The 20,690-nt window shown below is 39.7% G+C and overlaps 1 protein-coding gene across 8 annotated transcripts in view; it reads left to right on the forward strand.

Moving 5' to 3' along the window:
* The window catches only part of UBR3 (ubiquitin protein ligase E3 component n-recognin 3), a 225,962-nt gene that overhangs the window by 79,609 nt on the left and 125,663 nt on the right, over positions 1 to 20,690 (forward strand). For all 8 annotated transcript variants that reach the window (XM_062187744.1, XM_062187758.1, XM_062187763.1 and 5 more), the window contains exons 11-19: positions 2,567 to 2,653; positions 9,382 to 9,447; positions 9,534 to 9,623; positions 11,741 to 11,869; positions 12,699 to 12,751; positions 12,851 to 12,984; positions 13,329 to 13,414; positions 15,015 to 15,156; positions 19,241 to 19,337. In XM_062187744.1, the coding sequence (XP_062043728.1) occupies positions 2,567 to 2,653; positions 9,382 to 9,447; positions 9,534 to 9,623; positions 11,741 to 11,869; positions 12,699 to 12,751; positions 12,851 to 12,984; positions 13,329 to 13,414; positions 15,015 to 15,156; positions 19,241 to 19,337 (884 nt within the window). The remainder of the gene's footprint in view (positions 1 to 2,566; positions 2,654 to 9,381; positions 9,448 to 9,533; positions 9,624 to 11,740; positions 11,870 to 12,698; positions 12,752 to 12,850; positions 12,985 to 13,328; positions 13,415 to 15,014; positions 15,157 to 19,240; positions 19,338 to 20,690) is intronic.

The raw sequence follows: 20,690 nt of genomic DNA on the forward strand, positions 1-20,690 counted from the left end.
CTAAGCTGCTGTCAAGTTTAACCTATTTGAGTTTGATGCTGCTACAAATTTTTTTTTTAAACTTTTTTCATTGGAATAAAATGCACATAAAAGTCACCATTTTTTAAAGCATACAATTCAGTGTTTTATAGTATATCCACAAAGTTGTACAACCATTGCCATTATTTAAGTCCTGGCCATTTCTGTCAGTTTCAAAAGAAATCATGCATCTCCTCATCCCAGCCTCCCCTCATCCCTTGGAAACCACTAATCTATTTCTGTCTTTATGAATCTACCTAAGTTGAACATTTTTAAAGTGGAATTCTACAACGTATGGCCCTTTGTGACTGGGTTCTTTCACTCAGTGCAATGTTTTCAAGGTTTAACAGCTTGTCTCTCAGTACTTCATTTCTTTTTTTAATGACTAAATAACATTCCACTATGAATATACCATGTTTTATTTGTCCATTCATCAATTGATTTAACTTAAAAAAAGATTTACCTATTTAAAAGGCAGAGTGATGGTGGGGCAGGGGAGGAAGGAGGAGATTCTGATTGATTTGATTTTTCTATCTGTTGGTTCACTCCCTAGATGGCTGCAACAGCCAGGTTTGGGACAGGCTGCAGCTAGGATCCAGGAACTCCATCCTGGTCTCCCACATGTATGGCAGGAGCCCAAGCATTTGGGCCATCTTCTGCTGCCTTACCAGGCACATTAGCAGGAAATTGGATCCGAAACAAAATAGCCAGGACTGAAACTGGCACTCTTATGTGGGATGCCAGTGTCTCAACTAATGGCTTAGTCCAGTGCACCACAGTGCCAGCCTCTGTCTTCACTTTCTGGCAACTATGAATAATGTTACTGTGAACATCTGCATATGATTGTTAGTGAATATGTTTGCAATTCTGTTGAGGATAATATATAGTGGTAGAATTGCTTCATACTATAGTAACTATGTATTTAATTTACTGAGGAACTACCAAATTGTTTTTCAAAATAGGTGTATCATTTTATATTCTTATCAGCAGTATATGAGAGTTCCAATTTCTCCAAATCCTTGCTAATGTTTAATAAATCATGGCCGGCCTAGTGGATGTGGAGTGATACCACTATGCCTTTGATTTGGCAGTTTCACATGATGTTGAGCATCTTTTCGTGTATTTGTTAGGCATTTAAAGATTTCTTGGGACAAATGTCTATTTCTAGTGTGTTTTTTACAAGTCCTCTGCTCTTTTTCTTTTGGTAGAAAGCTTATTGTAGGGGCTGTTGTTGTGGTATATACTATAGATTGAGCCGCTGCCTGTGACTGTGGCATCTCATATGTGCACCAGTTCAAGTCTTGCCTGCTCCAGTTCCAATCCAGTTCCCTGCTAATGCACTTGGAAAAGCAATGGTTGATGGCCCAAGTGCTTGGGCCCTGCCACCCACCTGAGAAACAAGGATAGAGTTCTAGGCTCCTGGATTCAGCCTCTCCTAGCCCTTGCCCTTGAAGTTGTTTGGGGAGTAAAACAGCAGGCGGAAGATCTCTTTCTCTCTCTGTCTTTCCTTCTCTCTCTCTAATTCTGCCTTTCAAATGAATAAATAACTTGTAAAAAAAGGAATCATGATTTATATTTCCATTTCTTACTTATTTCAGGAGATCCATTTTGCCATAAGCATAACATTTTTAAAAAGGAATTTATTAGTATTTTAGCTTCTCAAGATCACAGCAAATGCTTGATAATTACTACAACATTCTTCTCATCAGTTCTCATGTTAATGTGATATTAGTACAAAGAGAATAGATTCAGTATAGTTCATAGATACAGTCACAATACCCTTCAAGTAGTACACATTTGTCATTTCTAATTCCAGATTTTTATTCCAACCCAGATATTCACAGGCTACTTATAATGCTCATATTATCTGCCCTCCTTTTTTTTAAATTATGAAAACAGACATAGATAAAATTTATTTCTTAAACTATTTTTAGGTGTATGATTCAATGATTTAATTATATTCACAGTGTTGTATGACCATCACCACTATCCATTTGGAGTATTTTTACAAAAGACTTATTAATTTATTTGAGAAGTAGGGTTACACAGAGAGAGAGACAAAGAGATAGGTATTCCATCTGCTGGTTCACTCCACAAGTGGCTTCAATGGCAGGAGCTGAGCTGATCCAAAGCCGGGAGCTTTCTCTGCGTCTCCCATGTGGGTGCAGGCCATAGCAGAGAGCTGGGTCAGAAGAGGAGCAGCTAGGACATGAACCAGAGCCTATATGGGAAGCCAGCACTGTAGGCGGAGGCCTAGCCTACTGTACCACAGCACTGGCGCCTAGAGTATTTTTCATCAGCCCAAAATAAACTGTATACATTAAACAATGACATAGAGAATTTATTATATTGGAAATGTCTCTTGGAATAGAACCTGATTTAACTCTAAAGTTTATTTCAGCTTTGATTCATCTCTAGCATTTTGTGTTCCTTAATTTTTTTCATTATTGGTTATTACTATTTGTGAAGGGACAGTTTCATATATAATTTGATGTTGAAAAAAATAAGTGTTTATGTACTGTAAAATTTACATTACTTACTATTTTAGGAAACTCAAGAGTACACCCGAAATGTTGTTAGATATTGCCTTGAAGCTCTTCAAGACTGGTTTGATGCTATTAACTTTGTAGATGAGGTATGTATATTTTTTGGTAGATGCTAAAGCATTTAAGAAAAGTGTTTTATCTCTAACATTGAGGATGATATCTTTTCATGGAATAAGTGAAAAATGTCTGAATGAATGTAATAATATTATTCTTTGAAAAAGGCAGAGTTGAAAAAGGGGAACAGTTCTTTGACATTTAGGAGATTCCAGAGTGCACTAATCCTATCTCTTATTTCCTAGAGAAGAGGAGTGTACTTTCTTTTTTTATTAAGTGCATACATCTCATTATTTCTCAGGAGTGAAAATTAGTTTTAGTTAAAGGGGAAAAAGCAACAGTACAAATGTGATAGAATAGGGGAAATCAGTGGAAAAGGTATCAGTTTCATTAATTGGATAATGTTCTTGTCAGAGAATGAAAAGAGGGGTTTGAACAAATTGTTATTAATAATGACTGAGAAGAGTTGCCACAAGATCTGGTATATATAAATTGAGCACATAATTACTTTTGTTAGCTTAGCTTACCATCAGAAGCCCCTTCTGTTCTTCTTATGCAGTAATATGCCACACACACACACACTTACACAGAACCCCTACTCCTGACTGATTCCTGAATCCTGGGCAGATAGAATCCTAGCTGTCTTTGGGACTGTGTGGAGTTGAGAGGAGGCAAGTCATCTTTTTTTTTTTTTTTTCTTTTCCTTTTTCAAAAAATCCTAATATAATACAAATGTACTGAAAAGTTGAGGGTGCAAAGAACTTTGTTTTCTTGAACTAAGAACTAAGTTATTGACTCGGTGCCCTGTCATTCCCAAATACTTCAGTGTATATTTCCTACAAACAAGGACATTTTCACATGTAACCAGATACAACTATAAAAGCCTTTATTATATGATTGCCTTCTAATCCTTAGAACTTAATTTGTTTTATTAATCATCCAGTGCTATCATTTATAGCAAAAGGATGTGGTTTATGTCATCGTGTTATTGATCTTCTGTAAGCTTCATAGTCTTTCTTTGCCTTTCAGGACAATGATGTTTATTTTATTATTTTTTATAGAAAAATTTTATTTAATAAATATGAATTTCAAAAGTACAACTTTTGGATTTTAGCAATTCTTTCCCAATAACCACCCTTCCACCCGCAAACCATCCCATCTCCTACTCCCTCTCCCATCTCATTCTTCTTTAAAACTAATTTTTAATTATCTTTATATACAGATCAACTCTGTACTAAGTAAAGATTGCAACAGTTTGCACCCACACAAACACACAAAGTATAAAGAACTGTTTGAAGACTAGTTTTACTGTTATTTCTCATAGTATAACACATTTAGGACAGAGGTCCTACATGGGGTGCAAGTGCACAGTGACTCCTGTTGTTGATTTAACAATTGACACTCTTATTTATGATGTCAGTAATCGACAGTGATGTTTAAAATTAAGAGTACAAATCAGTTGCTTTGAAGAATGTCTTGCAGTTTGGGTTTATTTCATAATCAGCTTTATTTGTCTTCAGGAATATATAAAGATGTGATGTTGCAGTGTTTTCATTACATCCTGTCTAATGGTTTATGGTTTGTTTTGATTCTATTACTGATGATGTTATTTTTTTTCACTTGATCAGGGTGGTGCCTAATAGACTTGTTCACTATCAAGTTGTCATTTTATCATTGTAATTAATAATTTTTAAAAAAATATTATTTATCTGAAAGAGTTACACAGAGAGAAGGAGAGGCAAAGGGAGAGAGGGGTTTTCCATTTGCTGGTTCACTCTTGAATTGGCTACAATGGCCGGAGCTGCGCCAATCTGAAGCCAGGATCCAGGAGTTTGTTTTGGTTCTCCCACATGGGTGCAGGAGCCCAAGGACTTAGGCCATTCTCTACTGCTTTCCCAGGCCATAGCAGAGAGCTGGATCGGAAGTGGAGCAGCTGGGACTCGAACTGGCGCCCATATGGGATGCTGGCACTGCAGGCGGCGGCTTTACCTGCTATGCCCCAGTGCCAGCCCCATGTAATTAATCATTTTTTATGTGCTATGCATATATATCTGTTTTCTTATCTAATTTTCAAATAATTTTTTATTTTATTTTATTTTTTGACAGGCAGAGTGGATAGTGAGAGAGAGACAGAGAGAAAGGTCTTCCTTTTTGCCGTTGGTTCACCCTCCAATGGCCGCTGCGGACGGCGCATCTCGCTGATCCGAAGCCAGGAGCCAGGTGCTTCTCCTGGCCTCCCTTGCGGGTGCAGGGCCCAAGCACTTGGGCCATCCTCCACTGCACTCCTGGGCCACAGCAGAGAGCTGGCCTGGAAGAGGGGCAACCGGGATAGAATCTGGCGCCCCAACCGGGACTAGAACCCGGTGTGCGGCACCGTAAGGTGGAGGATTAGCCTGTTAAGCCACGGCGCCGGCCAAATAATTTATATTTATGTGTAGGAATTCATAGTTTCTGTTTTATTCAGTGGGTTATAGTCCATTATACTGTTGTTTGGTAGTCAAATAGTTTCAGATTTGGTCAGCAAGAACCCCTTCAAGTTGTTTTTTTTTTTTTTTTCTATGTTCTTTTCCTGTCCTATCATTCTTTGAGAATCTCCATGCTTTTTGGCGTGATAGTATGTTTCAGGCACACCTTATAATCCCCTGTTCTAATTCTAGAATCAGTCATTTCTTTAAAGATAACTGGTTACTTTTAGTGTGGAACAGTATTTACTAAGCAAAATCTGAGTGATAGGCATGCTTATTACTGTTGGGGTGTCACTGTTCACAGGCCCTCACAGTGAGTAGAAGTTAAGAGACTTTACACACACATACGCACACATTTATAAGAGGATACTGTAAAATATTTGTGGGAAAAATGGAATGAAAAGATAATACATGCTTCCATGAACTTTTGATGTTTTTAATTCCATTATAACCCCATGGGACTTTTCCATCATCCTTAACTTACTTAATTTGGAAATTAAAAAAAATATATATATATGTGTGTGTGTGTGTGTGTGTGAGAGTATTCATATATAACTAGTCTCTCATCTCAGTGTCCTACCTTTCTGTTACATGGGAACCCTATTCTCCCTGCTTTAAGTCTTCAACTGTCTCCCCCTCACAGACACTTTCCTCATCCTGCTTGGGCTCTGATGCCTCATATTAGGTCCTTTACATTAGAAATTACATTAACTTGTTCCCTTGTACCTTCTTTGTTCCCTTGTACCTTTGTCTCAGACAGGTTGTGATTCCCTGTTCCAGGTCAGTTCCCACATGGAAGCCCTCCTAAGCAGAATGGCTCTGACATACTTTACTTGGCTACCCAACTTGTAACCTTTTGACTCTACTCTGGTCTGACTGCCATCCCAGACCATATCCCCTGTGCAAAGTGACACTCCTTTGGTCACGCTAAATAACCTTTCACATGACAACTTCCTCCCACCTCCACACACACAGTTGCTTTCCTCAGCCTGGCTCTGGCATCCTCTTCAAGCCCTTCATCTGTAGATGATTTATTTTGCCCTGCCCCCTCTCTTTAGTTCCAGTGGTTTTGGAATTTATTGTTTAGGAAGAAAAGAACCCTTGTTTTTTTTTTTTTTTTTTAAAGATTTATTTTATTTATTTGAAACAGTTACAGAGAGAGGTAGAGAAAGAGAGAGAGGTCTTCCATCCGCTGGTTCACTCCCCAGATGGATGCAATGGCTGGAACTGCGCCAATCCGAAGCCAGGAACCAGGAGCTTCTTTCGGGTCTACCACGTGGGTGCAGGAGCCCAAGGACTTGGGCCATTTTCTACTGCTATCCCAGGCTATAGCAGAGAGCTGGATTGGAAGTGGAGCATCTGGGACTAGAACCTGGCCCATATGGGATGCCGGCGCTTCAGGCCAGGGTATTAACCCACTGTGCCATAGCGCCGGCCCCACCCTTGGTTATCTTTAATAATTTCTGTTCTATTCTGTTTTATCTCCCCCAAATATTTGTGTTTGCTCTTAGCCTTGATTTTATCTATTTGGACTCAGAGTCTACCTTCTTCAAATCACCTTGATTCTTAGTCTGGTATAATTATTGATCTTTAAGGTTAAATTGTGCGTAAATAATCATGATTCAGTCTTTTTTTTTTTTTTTTTTAAGATTTTATTTATTTGAGAGGTAGAGTTACAGACAGTGAGAGGGAGAGAGAGAGAGAAAGGTCCTCCGTCTGTTGGCTCACTCCCCAAATGGCCGCAATAGCGCCGATCCGAAGCCAGGAACCAGGGGCTTTTTCCTTGTCTCCCATGTGGGTGCAGGGGCCCAAGGACTTGGGCCATCCTCCACTGCTCTCCCAGGCCACAGCAGAGAGCTGGACTGGAAGAGGAGCAGCCAGGACTAGAACTGGCACCCATATGGGATGTCGGTGCCATAGGCGGAAGAACAACCTACTGTGCCATGGCACCGGCCCCATGATTGACTTGAAAGAACATCTTTGGCCTCCATAGAGCTCCATCCTATTTCTTAGCCTTCCACACTTTATCCAGAATTAGACCCTCAGCTGGAACTTTTCTTTTCCAAGTTCTCATTGGTATTTGGAACTTTAGGGACTATTATTGAAATGCTAGCATCTTTAAGAGAATAGGAAGATTGAAGTGGGAGAAATTCTGTTGTACACAGAGGGTTAAAAAAGTGAATGTCATGACATTAATCCATAGTTGGAATCAGGAGTGGAATTGAGGATGGTTAGAATTGGGTATGACAGACACAGCAGCTGAACTCAAGGGAATAATATATTTGTTTTTTTTTTTTTAAACACGGAAGTACTTTTAGGAAAGTATTAAATATTATAAAATATAAGTTCATTTTTTTTCATAGAAGTGAAAATAACTATTGAACTAAAGGAATAGAGCAATATGCTTATATATGGTTTTTAAAAGTTTTATTAACCTTTCTTTTTTCTGGGTGTTAAGTGGGGATAGAAAGTTATTAAATGACTTGCTCGTAGTTATGTAGCTAGTTACTGGTAGTTCAAGCCCAGAGACCATATTTTTCATCTCCTTGTCTGGTTGTGTTTCAGTTATACTGGTTGTGGCAGTGGAAAGAGCCCTAGAGTCAGGCAGACTTGAGTGTAAATTGTGTCTTCCACAGTCAACTAGCTATATGACCTTGAAAAGATTTAAGTTCTGATTTTTATAAATTTTTTTATAAAAAATTTCTTGTCTGTTAAGGATGATAATATTAACCAATGAGGAATGACTTAGAGGAACATCCAAATATTACATGTGTGATAATTTTAGTTCTTCCATCTTCTGAGGTGGATGTCAGAAACTGTTACGGTTATACAGTACATATTAATTAAATAGTATTTGTTGAACTGAATTAAGCCAAATTAAATAGTCATATAGCAACAGGGGATGGAATAAATTTTCCTTTCAGGTAGGCCATTTAAAAATCCTCAAATCTATAAATATCATGTAAGGAAATGTTGTGAATACATGGAAGGGTTGTTTGACTAGAGACCTGTGATAAAAGTGGAACATGCGCTCATCCAGGAAATATTTATTAAATGTTTACTGTGTTGTAAACACTGAGGATACTGTGATGAAACAGTCTCCGATTTAAGCAAGTGGAGGACATGTCAATAGCTAATTTGATTCCAGTGCTTCAATAAAGTTGTGACTAGGTGCTATGGGGGAACACAGAAAGGGGTGCCTGTTTAGTCTGATGGACTCAGGAAAAGCTTCCTGGTACAAATGTCAGTTGAACAAAGTCTCAAAGATATGTTAATACTTGGGAGAAAGGATGTATAGCAGTTGAGGCAGAGGGAGTAGTGTATACAAAGGTGGGGCTGGCTCTGTAGCACAGTGGGTTAAGCCATAGCCTGCAGTGCCAGCATCCTATATGGGCTCCAGTTCCAGTACCAGCTACTCCACTTCCAAGCCAGCTCCTTGCTAATGCACCTGGGAAAGCAGCAGAAGATGGCTGAAGTTCTGAGCCCCTGTACCCGTGTGGGAGACCTGGAAAAAGCTCCTGGCTCCTGGTTTTGGCCTGGCCTAGCCCCAGCTGTTGCAGCCATTTGGGGAGTGAACCAGCAGATGGAGGATCTTTCTGTCTCTCCTTGTCTCTCTCTGTATCTCTACCTTTCAAATAAATATATAAATCTTTAAATAAAAAAACAATATAGTGTGTACCAAGGCACAGAAGCCTGGTAGGTTAGGGACACTACCTATGGTGCAAGAGTTAATACGATAGGGGATGAGGCTGCTGAGTAAGCTGTGTCTTCTCAGGAGTCAGATGTTTATCATGAGGCTAAATTTTTTTTAAAAGATTTATTTATTTATTTGAAAGTTAGAATTACACAGAGAGAGAAGGAGAAGCAGAGAGAGAGAGAGAGAGAGAGAGAGAGGCCTTCCATCTGCTGGTTCACTCCTCAGTTGACTGCAACTGCCGGAGCTGTGCTGATCCGAAGCCAGGAGCCAGGAGCTTCTTCCGGGTCTCCCATGCGAGTGCAGGGGCCCAAGGACTTGGGCCATCCTCTACTGCTTTCCCAGGCCATAGCAGAGAGCTTGATTGGAAGTGGAGCAGCCAGGTCTCGAACTGGCGCCCATATGGGATGCCAGCACTGCAGACAGCAGCTTTACCCGCTATGCCACGGCACAGGCCCCAAAAGTTATAGCTTCTAAAACTTTAAATTTTGTTTTAAAAAATATAGATAAATCTAGGTGAGAGTATGGTTTTAGCATTTTATAACTTTCTTAGAACTTCTGCCAAAAAATTCTTTAATCTGTGGTTTTCGTTTGTTTATTCTAGCCAGCGCCCAACCAAGTTACTTTCCATCTGCCACTACATCGTTACTATGCTATGTTTTTGAGTAAGGTAAGTCTGTCATCAAACAGTTCTGTTCTTTTTTATTACTATTTTTGGGAAAGAAATATTGAACCTTTTTTGATTGTAATTTCTAGGCTGTGAAATGTCAAGAACTAGATTTGGATTCTGTTTTACCAGATCAGGAGATGTTGATGAAACTAATGATTCACCCACTTCAAATTCAAGTATGTATTCAGGATTTTTAAAAGTCTTTAATTAAATTACTTATTTAAATATTCTTCAGGTATTTTATTTGTATGCAAAAATATTTGAAAATTCTTTTTAAAAAATTGAATTCTTATATTTTTGCCAGATTATGTTTGGTTACTTTTTGTCCTCTGAGATTTAATTTCTCCAGAAATTCTTTTAATTATATTTACTTCTTCTTCTTCTTTTTTTTTTTTAAAGATTCATTTATTTATTTGAAAGGCAAAATATAGAGAGAGAAGGAGGGAGAGTGAGATCTTCCATCCACTGGTTCACTCCCTAGATGGCTAAAACGACTGGGGCTGGGCTAGGCTGGAGCCAGGAGCCCAGAGTTCCTTCCAGGTCTCCAATGTGGGTGCAGGGGCCCAACCACTTGCACCATCTTGTGTTGCATTCCCAGGTGCATTAACAGGGAGCTGGATTAGGATGCTGCCATGGCAGGTGGAGGCTTAACCTTCTATGCCACAGCACCAACTCAATTACATTTATTTCAAAGGGAGATTTAACATACTATAGCACTGTTTGAGAGGTTAGGGGATGTAGTAATTTCTACTTTAGGTGCTACCACCATTTTTTTAAAATTTATTTTATTTATTTTTATTTTTTGACAGGCAGAGTGGACAGTGAGAGAGAGAGAGAGACAGAGAGAAAGGTCTTCCTTTGCCATTGGTTCACCCTCCAATGGCCACCGCGGCTGGCGCGCTGCGGCCGGCGCACAGCATTGATCCGATGGCAGGAGCCAGGTGCTTCTCCTGGTCTCCCATGGGGTGCAGGGCCCAAGCACTTGGGCCATCCTCCACTGCACTCCCTGGCCACAGCAGAGAGCTGGCCTGGAAGAGGGACAACCAGACAGAATCTGGCGCCCCAACCGGGACTAGAACCGGTGTGCCGGCGCCGCAAGGCGGAGGATTAGCCCAGTGAGCCGCGGCGCCGGCGTGCTACCACCATTTTATTTTTCACGTGGATTAGAACAATTCACCTCCTTGGTTCTCAGCTTCCCATTTTTGAAGTGAGAAGAGAAGGAGTACAGAAAAATTAACTTGAATAAGCACTGTGATTCCTTTCAGTTCTGACAAGGGTCAACCTTTTATGTATAATGGAGAGACTTGCATTAAAATTCATCTTTTTTGCCAATTTTAGATTTATTTATTATTGACCTTCAACTCTGGAAGTCAGGAACAAATAAAAGTTAAGACTGCTTAGTTCTTCTGAAACTGGACAAAAATTTGTGAAGAATTAAATATTGATACAATAAAACTTGTTCTATTCTGGTCCTTTCTTACCTTCAGCTGAAGATATAGATGTCTTCTTCTTCTTTTTTTTTTTGGACAGGCAGATTGGACAGTGAGAGAGAGAGACAGAGAGAAAGGTCTTCCTTTGCCGTTGTTCACCTTCCAATGGCTGCTGCGGCTGGCGCGCTGTGGCCAGTGCACCGTGGTGATCCGATGGCAGGAGCCAGGTGCTTATCCTGGTCTCCCATGGGGTGCAGGGCCCAAGCACTTGGGCCATCCTCCACTGCACTCCCGGGCCACAGCAGAGAGCTGGCCTGGAAGAGGGGCAACCGGGACAGGATCGGTGCCCCGACCGGGACTAGAACCCGGTGTGCCGGTGCCGCAGGTGGAGGATTAGCCTATTGAGCCGCGGCGCCGGCCAATAGATGTGTTCTTTAACTTGGAAGAATTAACTCTCTTCTATCTGTATCCTAGTGTGTGTGTGTGTATGTGTGTGTTTCCCAGTGTGTTTTTAAGCATTAAATATGTTATTGTCATTTCATATTCTGGAGTTTTTTTGAAATGAGGATTAGTGTGAAATATAAGCATTGATTCCTCATGAAAGATTTCAGTGAAAAGATTATAAAAGAAGCTATCATAGAAAGTGACCTCACATATAAACTCCAAAAAAGGTGGCTCTATAAATGATTACCATTATTTAAAGAATTTTAAAGTATATGTTTCAACTAAATATTTAGGACTGGACAGAATGTCAGACTCCACTGTGATTAAGTCATAAATATTTTGAAAGATTATCTAATATGTTGTAAAAGTTGGATTAAATGATGTTTTTCTTTAATTAATGTATTTTTTTATTTTATTAGGCAAGTCTAGCTGAAATCCACAGCAATATGTGGGTAAGAAATGGTTTGCAAATCAAAGGACAAGCCATGACTTATGTCCAGTCTCATTTTTGTAATTCCATGATTGATCCTGACATTTACCTATTACAGGTAAGCCGGCTTGATAATGTAGATGTTGTACTTTAGAAGCATCTCATTTGTACCCAAAGGATTTTGATTTATAGACATAACTGATTGATGACATAGGTCAGTCATACCACTGACAAAAACTCTATTACTGGGGCAGGTGTTTAGCATGGTAGTTAAGATACCAGTGTCTAAAATCAGTGTATCTACGTTCAAGTCCTGGCTGTGGCACCTGACTCCAGCTTCCAGCTGATGCAGACTCTGGGAGGCAGCTGTGATGGATTTCTGCCATCCACGTGGGAGACCTGGATTGAATTCCAGCTCCTGGATTTGGTCCCCTGGCTGTTCTGGTCATTTTGGCGGTGAACCAGCTATCTGTTTCTCAAATAAACTAAAAACAAAACAGGATTTATGACTTAATTTTACATTTCTCAAGAGGAAGGGTCATACCAGGTCCCACAGGGCCAGAAGGGAATCACTGGGTTTTGGCCAGGAGGCAGGAGCAGGAGTGCAGGAAAGCCTAGACAAAGGCAAGATGAAGCATGGGAAATAGTTTAGACCTCCTAGTTTGGAGAATCTGGTGGACGTTGTGGCACAGGTTGTCTTTAGCTGTGTCCTTGGCTCTGTGTTGCTGTGGGGCAAGGGAAATACTGGGTTGTGAGTTAAGTGAAGAGGTTGGTTGGCTTGCATGAGAGGTATGTTCCTAAGTAAATTGTTTGCTGGCGTTTGAGAATTAGCTCTCCCCCTGAGTTTTGAAGGCACCACCAAGATGTCACAATATTGTAAGACACAGAAAATAAAAGATACAGTAAAAGTGAATATCAAGAAACAAAGCATTCTTTTTCTTTTAAAGGTTTGTGCTTCTAGACTTGACCCAGATTATTTTATTTCATCTGTCTTTGAAAGGTAAGCGTATGTTTAGTAACAGGTAATAGGAAGTATTTAGAATTAAAGTCAATTTTATTTCAACTCCTAAAAACCCGTCTCCAATATTTCTTGTCACAGATTTAAGGTAGTGGATTTGTTGACGATGGCGTCACAGCATCAGAACACAGTACTTGATGCAGAGCATGAGCGGTCTATGCTAGAAGGCGCGCTCACATTTCTCGTGATTCTTTTGAGTCTTCGTTTACATTTAGGTAAAAACCAGTACTACCAGTACTTAGGTGTTAGCTATTCTCCTTTTCTTTCCCTCTCCCTGTTTAGTGGTTGGCTTATGGCACAGAGGAAAGGATGTGGATGTATTTAAACATTTTGTCATCCTCATAGTATTTGGTTCAGTTGGTACACCTTTTAGAATCTATCTTTTAAAATGCTTTGCTGAAGAAAGCAGAATAGTTCAACTGCACTTATATCTGGGGCGTTGCATTCCTTACTCTTTAACTTGAAGCATCTCATATTTGGTAAAACAGCTTAATAAAATGTGTGCTACGTTGTTGCTTTATAATGTATATTCAGATTATCCTATTTTTAACAATTTTAGGAATGTCTGATGATGAGATTCTCAGGGCAGAGATGGTAGCCCAGCTGTGTATGAATGACAGGACACACAGTTCATTGCTGGACCTCATATCCTTTTCAAAATTTAATGTTCTGTTAGTTGCAGGATCTAAAAATAACAATTTTTATGGATTCAAAGGTATGTCAGTTTTATTAAAAATTTTTTTGATGTTGAAAAGTAATATAGAGAAAGTCTAATTATTTAAGTGTGTGTTCAATACTGGTGACAGGTGTTTCTTTTTAGTTTTAATTTTCTAACTTCTGGCTATTACTTCTTGGGAAGCTTTACTTAGATTTCAGGGTTGAACTTGGGCCTAACAACTCTGGACATGCCAGGGTCTGATTTTTTTATTTTTATTTTTAAAAAATTTATATTATTTATTTGAAAGGCAAAGTTACAGAGAGAGAGGGAAAGACAGAGAGAAAGAGATAGAGATCTTCCATCCACTGTTTTACTCCCCAAAGGGCAGCAAGGGCTGGGGCTGGACCAGGCGGAAGTCAGGAGTCAGGAGTCTCTTCAGGTCTCCCATGCAGGTGTAGGTGCCCAAGCACCTGGGCCATCCTCTGCTGCTTTCCCAAGCACATAATCAGGGAGCTGGATCAGAAGAGGAGCAGCCAGGACATGAATCAGCACCCTTATGGGTAGCTTGTGTTGCAGGTGGCAGCTTTATCTGCTATGCCACAGTGCTGGCCCCAGAGTCTGATTTTTTATGAAAGTATTACTGAAAGGAAACCAGATAGTTTGTAAAAGGCAGCTAGGTGTTCTTTACCAGAATAAGCAGACTGAAAATCATGGATAAGTTAGAGGAATACCTTAATGATAGCCATGGTCAAGATTTTAGACATTGTGAGATTTTATTGTTAGAATTTAATGCTAAAAGATGTTCAAGCTTGTAGATTATTGTCTGCAAACTGAAAACTTGTGATCCTTTGTAGAGGAATAAGCAAACAGTGGTACTTTAGTATCTTTTAGTTAATGTTAATGAAATTTTTGACAAAGATTATGTTATTTAATGATTGACCAAATTTAGTAAATATACGTTATGATTATGTTTTGAAGAATTTTCTAGTTTCGATTTTGTGTAGTTACTATTAGAATGCCTATTTAACTGCCTTGAAGATTTTTGTAAGTAGCATCAGTTTGATATTGTTTGATGATTTTATTTGGCCAATATGTACTCTAAATACAAAAACATTCTCTGTAATTTGAACTTAATTTATACCTTAATGTGAAACAAATGGGGGTGAATCTCTGTGGTTTTCTGCTTTATTTGTTTGCTGAAACTTAGCATCTTTTTATTTGGGCATGATATTTTATGTTTTTGGAAAAATAATCTGTTTATGAAGATCATAGCTAATTTTAAGCAAATTTCTGTTTTTTTAAGATGCAACTTTTTTTGCAGAATGATAACAATGGGGATCAGTTTTAAAGGTTTTCCTTTGCATTATGAAATTTGATGAATTTTGAGGAAAAAATAACTGGGAACTACTTCATTATGCAATTTATTAGTAGGCTCCTAGTTTTCATCTGTTGTCTTGTATCTCCCTCTGGTGGCTAACTTTATGTATTGCAGCTAATCACTATTCCCCCAGTTTTAGCAAAATCAGTTGGAAAGACTAAACAGCTGGCTTTTAGTTATTAATATTTTTTCCTTGACACATGAATCATATTCCAGAAAATCCCAATCCCAAAAGTGGCATTATTCCAGGCAGTTATAGCTTTGAATCAGTTTTATCAGCTGTAGCTGATTTTAAGGCTCCTGTTTTTGAACCTGGAGGTTCTATGCAACAAGGCATGTATACTCCCAAAGGTATGTGTATATACATAATATATCCTTTCATGTATCAGCTCTCTGGAGATGAATTATGTGTGCTAAAAGATGATGATTGTCTTTCCTTTATTCAACTTTGATTTACTTTCTCAACTTTCTTATAAATCTAACTCATGTCTTTTATGATAAACAATGATATTATTTCCATTTATTTACAAACATGTTTTTATGTTATAGTAAACTTCCTTAGATTCTAAATTCTAAAAGGAACATTATATATGAACTCCAGTTCATTTTATAAGTGACCATAATGATAAACTAGAAATTATAAAACAAAATGGAAACTTAAAAAAACATTTTAAAAGAATTTGTTCTATAAAGGTGATTTCAAATAGTTATCACTACTTCAATTTTTATTCAAAACAGTTCCAAGTGAAGTCTATAGAGAATGCTAGTAGGACTTATGTATTTTGAACTTGTGTAAATATGGAGATACCTTTTTCTGTAAGTGGTTGGTTTTCCATCTAGACTCATAGATAACATGCTTGACAAGGGCCAGAAGTAGGTGAAGTTGTGATCCACAGAGTCTTGTTTTCTTAACTTTCAGATTTTCATTTACGTAAATTACAGATTTGAAGGAAGTAGCACTTACATGCTTCTTGACCCCCTCAGCACACTGTCTACATGAAAACCCAGTGCCCATTTTGAAGTTGTAAATAGCAGGAAATGTGTTTGGCAAAGCACAGCAGGAAAGACTTCTCATGTGGGATTTTTTATTATTATTTTTATTTATTTATTTTTTTGACAGGCAGAGTGGACAGTGAGAGAGAGAGACAGAGAGAAAGGTCTTCCTTTTGCCATTGGTTCGCCCTCCAATGGCCGCTGCGGTTGGCGCACTGCGGCCGGCGCACCGTGCTGATCCGATGGCAGGAGCCAGGTGCTTCTCCTGGTCTCCCATGGGGTGCAGGGCCCAAGGACTTGGGCCATCCTCCACTACACTCCCTGGCCACAGCAGAGAGTTGGTCTGGAAGAGGGGCAACCGGGACAGAACCGGCGCCCCGACCAGGACTAGAACCCGGTGTGCCGGTGCCGCAAGGCAGAGGATTAGCCCAGTGAGCCGCGGCGCCGGCTCATGTGGGATTTTTTTATGGAGCTCGCAATTAGCAAGAGTGTTGAGAGCCTCTGGTTGCCATTTATTTTGTTAAAGGCAAAGCAGAGTATTTCTTTGTCCTAGGGAGCACTTTGTGTCTACATCCTGCATGAATTTGGGGGTGAAGTGGCATTCTGATGAGGTGTGTTACCTCTGTCAGACTTACTTGTGGTCCTTATTAAAAACACAAGTTTTTGTGCTTCATCCCCAATCTGTTCTCATCAGAGTCTCTGTGGATGGAATCTGGCAATCTGCTTTTTAGACTGGTTCTGTAGATGAACGCTATGTTCAGTAGAGCTGGAGACAAAATAAGGATACTGGGTAACGCTTTTCCTATGTTAGAAAGTTGGAAGCATAGTGGCTGAACAAGGGGAAACTTAAGCTACTGCGTCTTCTTTTTTTTAAAGATTTACTTATTTATTTGAAAGATATCTCAGAGTTACAGAGAGGTGCAGTGAGACAGAGAGGTCTTCCGTCTGTTGCTTCACTCCCCTAATGGCTGCAATGACTGGAGCTGTGCCCATCCAAAGCCAGGAGTTTCCTTCAGGCCTCATACATGGGCGCAGGGGCTCAAGGACTTGGGCCATCCTCTGTGGCCTTCCCAGGCCATAGCAGAGAGCTGGATTGGAAATGGAGCAGCCAGGACTCAAACCTGGGTCCATATGGGATGCTGGCATGCAGGTGGTGGCTTTACCCACTATGCCAAAGCACTGGCCCCAGCTTAAGCTTCTTAACATGTTTTGTAATGTTAAGAATTTTGCTACAGTGAGTGAGGGAAGCAAGAGAGGAGACAGAGACACTGTTAAGACAATAGCTCTTAAAATTATTCTCAGGCCACCTCTCAGATTTTTGACATAGTTAAATATCATTTCTCCTATTATATACTTAGTATTTCAGCTGTTTCTTAAATGAGTTTTTTAAATACTTTGCCTCATCTTAAGCATGATTCTTGGTGAGGTCATGAGTTATATTTGTAACTCACAGTTTTCTAATACATATGAAAATAATTCTATAATTATAAAATAAGAAGTTTTATACTCTTAGTACTTCAAATCGTCTTATATACTCCAACTTATATACACACCACACTGAAATAGTTCTTAATTTGTGTAGAAGGTAAGGAAGCAAGGTATCCATTTTGTCAAAAGAATAGAAAATATAAATAGGAAAGATTTATAAAGTGAGAATCCTAAAAATGCCTCATTAATTTTTAAAATCTTTTCATAATTTTTTACCTTTTTGAATACTTTCTTTTTAAAGATTTTATTTATTTGAAGAAGTTACACAGAAGGAGAGGAGAGGCAGAAAGAGAGAGAGAGAGAAGAGAGAAAGAGAGAGAGAGATCGATCTTCCACCCGCTGGTTCACTCCCCAGTTGGCCGTAATGGCCAGAGCTGCACCAATCCAAAGCCAGGAGCCAGAAGCTTCCTTGGGGTTTCCCATCCAGGTTCAGGGGCCCAATGGCTTGGGCCATTTTCCACTGCTTTCCCAGGGCATAGCAGAGAGCTGGACGGGAAGTGTAGCAGCCTGGACTCGACTGGTACCCATTTGGGATGCTGCCACTGCAGGCGGTGGCTTTACATGCTATGCCACAGTGCTGGCCCCTGAATACTTTTTAAAAAATTTTTTCAATTAATTAATTTTTTTTTTTTTGACAGGCAGAGTGGACAGTGAGAGAGAGAGACAGAGAGAAAGGTCTTCCTTTTGCCATTGGTTCACCCTCCAATGGCCGCTGGGGCTGGTGCACCGCGCTGATCTGAAGCCAGGAGCCAGGTGCTTCCTCCTGGTCTCCCAGGCGGGTGCAGGACCCAGGCACTTGGGCCATCCTCCACTGCACTCCTGGGCCACAGCAGAGAGCTGGACTGGAAGAGGGGCAACTGGGACAGAATCCGGTGCCCTGACTGGGACTAGAACCTGGGGTGCCTGCGCTGCAGGTAGAGGATTAGCCTGTTGAGCCGTGGCGCCGGCCAACCCCTGAATATTTTTAAAAATACTGATGAATGGTTTTTCTTACTTTCTAATTGGCTTCTTACAAAAATATGAACTAAACTTTTTTTTTTTTTTAAATTTTTTTTGTTTATTTTGAAAGCCAGAGTTACACGCACACACACACACACAGAAGGAGGAAGGGAGGGAAGGAGGGAGAGAGAGAGAATCTTCCATCCACTGGTTTACTTCCCAAATGGGTTCAACAGTCAGGAGCCAGAAGCTTCTTCTGGGTCTCTCACATGGGTGCAGGGTCTGAAGCACTCTGCTTTCCCAGGTGCATTAGCAGCGAGTTGGGTCAGAAGTGGAACAGCCAGGACTCAAACCAGTGCCCGTATGGGATGCTGGGGTCTTGGTGGTGGCTTTACCTGCTATGCCATGGTGCCAGCTCCCAACTAGTTTTATAATGAGACATTGTTCTATTACAAAACTTTTGCTCACACATGCTTGCTGAACTTGAGAGAACATGCTTAGTGATGAAATTGTGATTAAAAAAGTGTTTTTAAAAATTTTATTCAGAGTACTAAAGAGACAGAAGAGACTAAGTTCCTACCCACTGGTTCACTGCCCAAATGTCTAAAACAACCAGGGCTCAGCCAGGCCACAGCTGGGAGACAGGAACTCACTTTAGGGCCCAGCTACTTGAGTCATTATCTGCTGCTTCCCAGCGTACATTTTCGCAGGAAGGTGGAGTACAGAGTAGAGGCAGTACTTGACCCCAGGCTTTGCAATATGACATGTGGGCATCTCAGCCAGTGTCCTAACAACTAGGCCAGATGCTGTTCCATTAAAAAAAAGTTACTTTTTGAAATTGTGATTTTTGACTTAGAAAAGTAGGTACATCAGGTGTATTAAGGCAGATGTAACTAAATTAAACTATTTGGTGTCTTCTCAATTTAAAATACATTTAAAAAATGCAGTAAGTCATTCGAGATTAATTTTATTCTTAAAAGTTACTGTTCTCTTTCTACTGTCTTTTGAATAATAGCTGAAGTCTGGGATCAAGAGTTTGACCCTGTCATGGTCATCCTTCGAACTGTTTACCGCAGAGATGTGCAGTCTGCAATGGACAGATACACAGCTTTGTAAGTCCATCAAATTGATTGCTATCATAATGGACTATTTTATATTTATATAGAAAAATTTCAGTTACATGACATATGATATACTAAGATTTAAAAAACAATCTGGGTGAGATTTGTGTTCTCAAGATCCTCATCCAAAATTTGATGCTAACCCGATCAAAGAAATTTTAGAACGTGATTATTAAATAAAAAAATAGAAACTCATTTAGTTGCTGTTTGATCAGTGGAATTAAAGGTGTCTTTTTTTTTTTTTTTAAGATTTTATTTATTTATTTGAGAAGTAGAGTGACAGACAGTGAGAGGGTGGGAGAGAGAAAGGTCTTCCATCCGTTGGTTCACTCCCCAAATGGCCGCAACGGCTGGAGCTATGCCGATCTGAAGCCAGGAGCCAGGTGCTTCTCCCTGGTCTCCCATGTGGGTACAGCAGCCCAAATGCTTGGGCCTTCTTCTACTGCTTTCCCAGGCCACAGCAGACAGCTGGATTGGAAGAGGAGTAGCTGAGGCTAGAACCAGCACCCATATGGGATGCTGGCGCCGCAGGCAGAGGATTAACCTACGGCACCATCGTGCCAGCCCCAAAAGTTTGGTTTTATGTTGTTCTACCTTTGAACCAGTAGAGGAGGTACACGTTATGAGTATAAAATTGTCCAACATCAGAGGTGGTGCTGGGTATCTGTGATAAGTGTGAAAATATTAATGTCTTCTGGACAACTGAGAAAATAGTCAAAGGAAAATAAACTTTAGTTAATTATTTTTAAACATTTAAAATGTTGATGACAGCAGAACATTTCTGAGGGACATCTTTATAGAGAAGAACTTTATGAAAGTTGTTGAGTCTTTTAAAAATGTACTATTTTGATCTCTAAAAACTTTATAGTTAATATCACGTTGCTGAACATCACATATGTTTTTAATTTGTGCTTTTCCAGGCCTTAATAGTTTAAAATGTTGCAGAGGCCTCTGATCTTGGGAAAATATTTATGTATTAAGTATGAAAGTATAATTATAGATATGAGATATGAGAGAGACTTCTCTTCTGCCAACACCTTGTAGTAAAAAGATAGGTACTGAATTTAAGACCCATCACAAATATCTGAAAAAAATTTGTAATGTGAAGCTTTAGCATACTCTTCCCACGGCAAAATAAAACCACCTGCAAAAGATCGAGCTCAGCCATCAGCATCTCTCTGCCTTTCTCTAAATCTGCAGGGAAGATAGTGTGCGTGATGGTCTCCTTTCTCTGTTTTCTTAGTCATGTTTTTATGCTTTTCATGTGGTTTTATAGTGATTTGTCTACTTGTAAGTCTTTACTAAAGTCTTAGTTCCCTGAAGGGAAAATAATTTTGTCTGTGT

This window comes from Lepus europaeus, chromosome 1 (assembly GCF_033115175.1).
Source record: "Lepus europaeus isolate LE1 chromosome 1, mLepTim1.pri, whole genome shotgun sequence".
Lineage (NCBI taxonomy): Eukaryota > Metazoa > Chordata > Mammalia > Lagomorpha > Leporidae > Lepus > Lepus europaeus.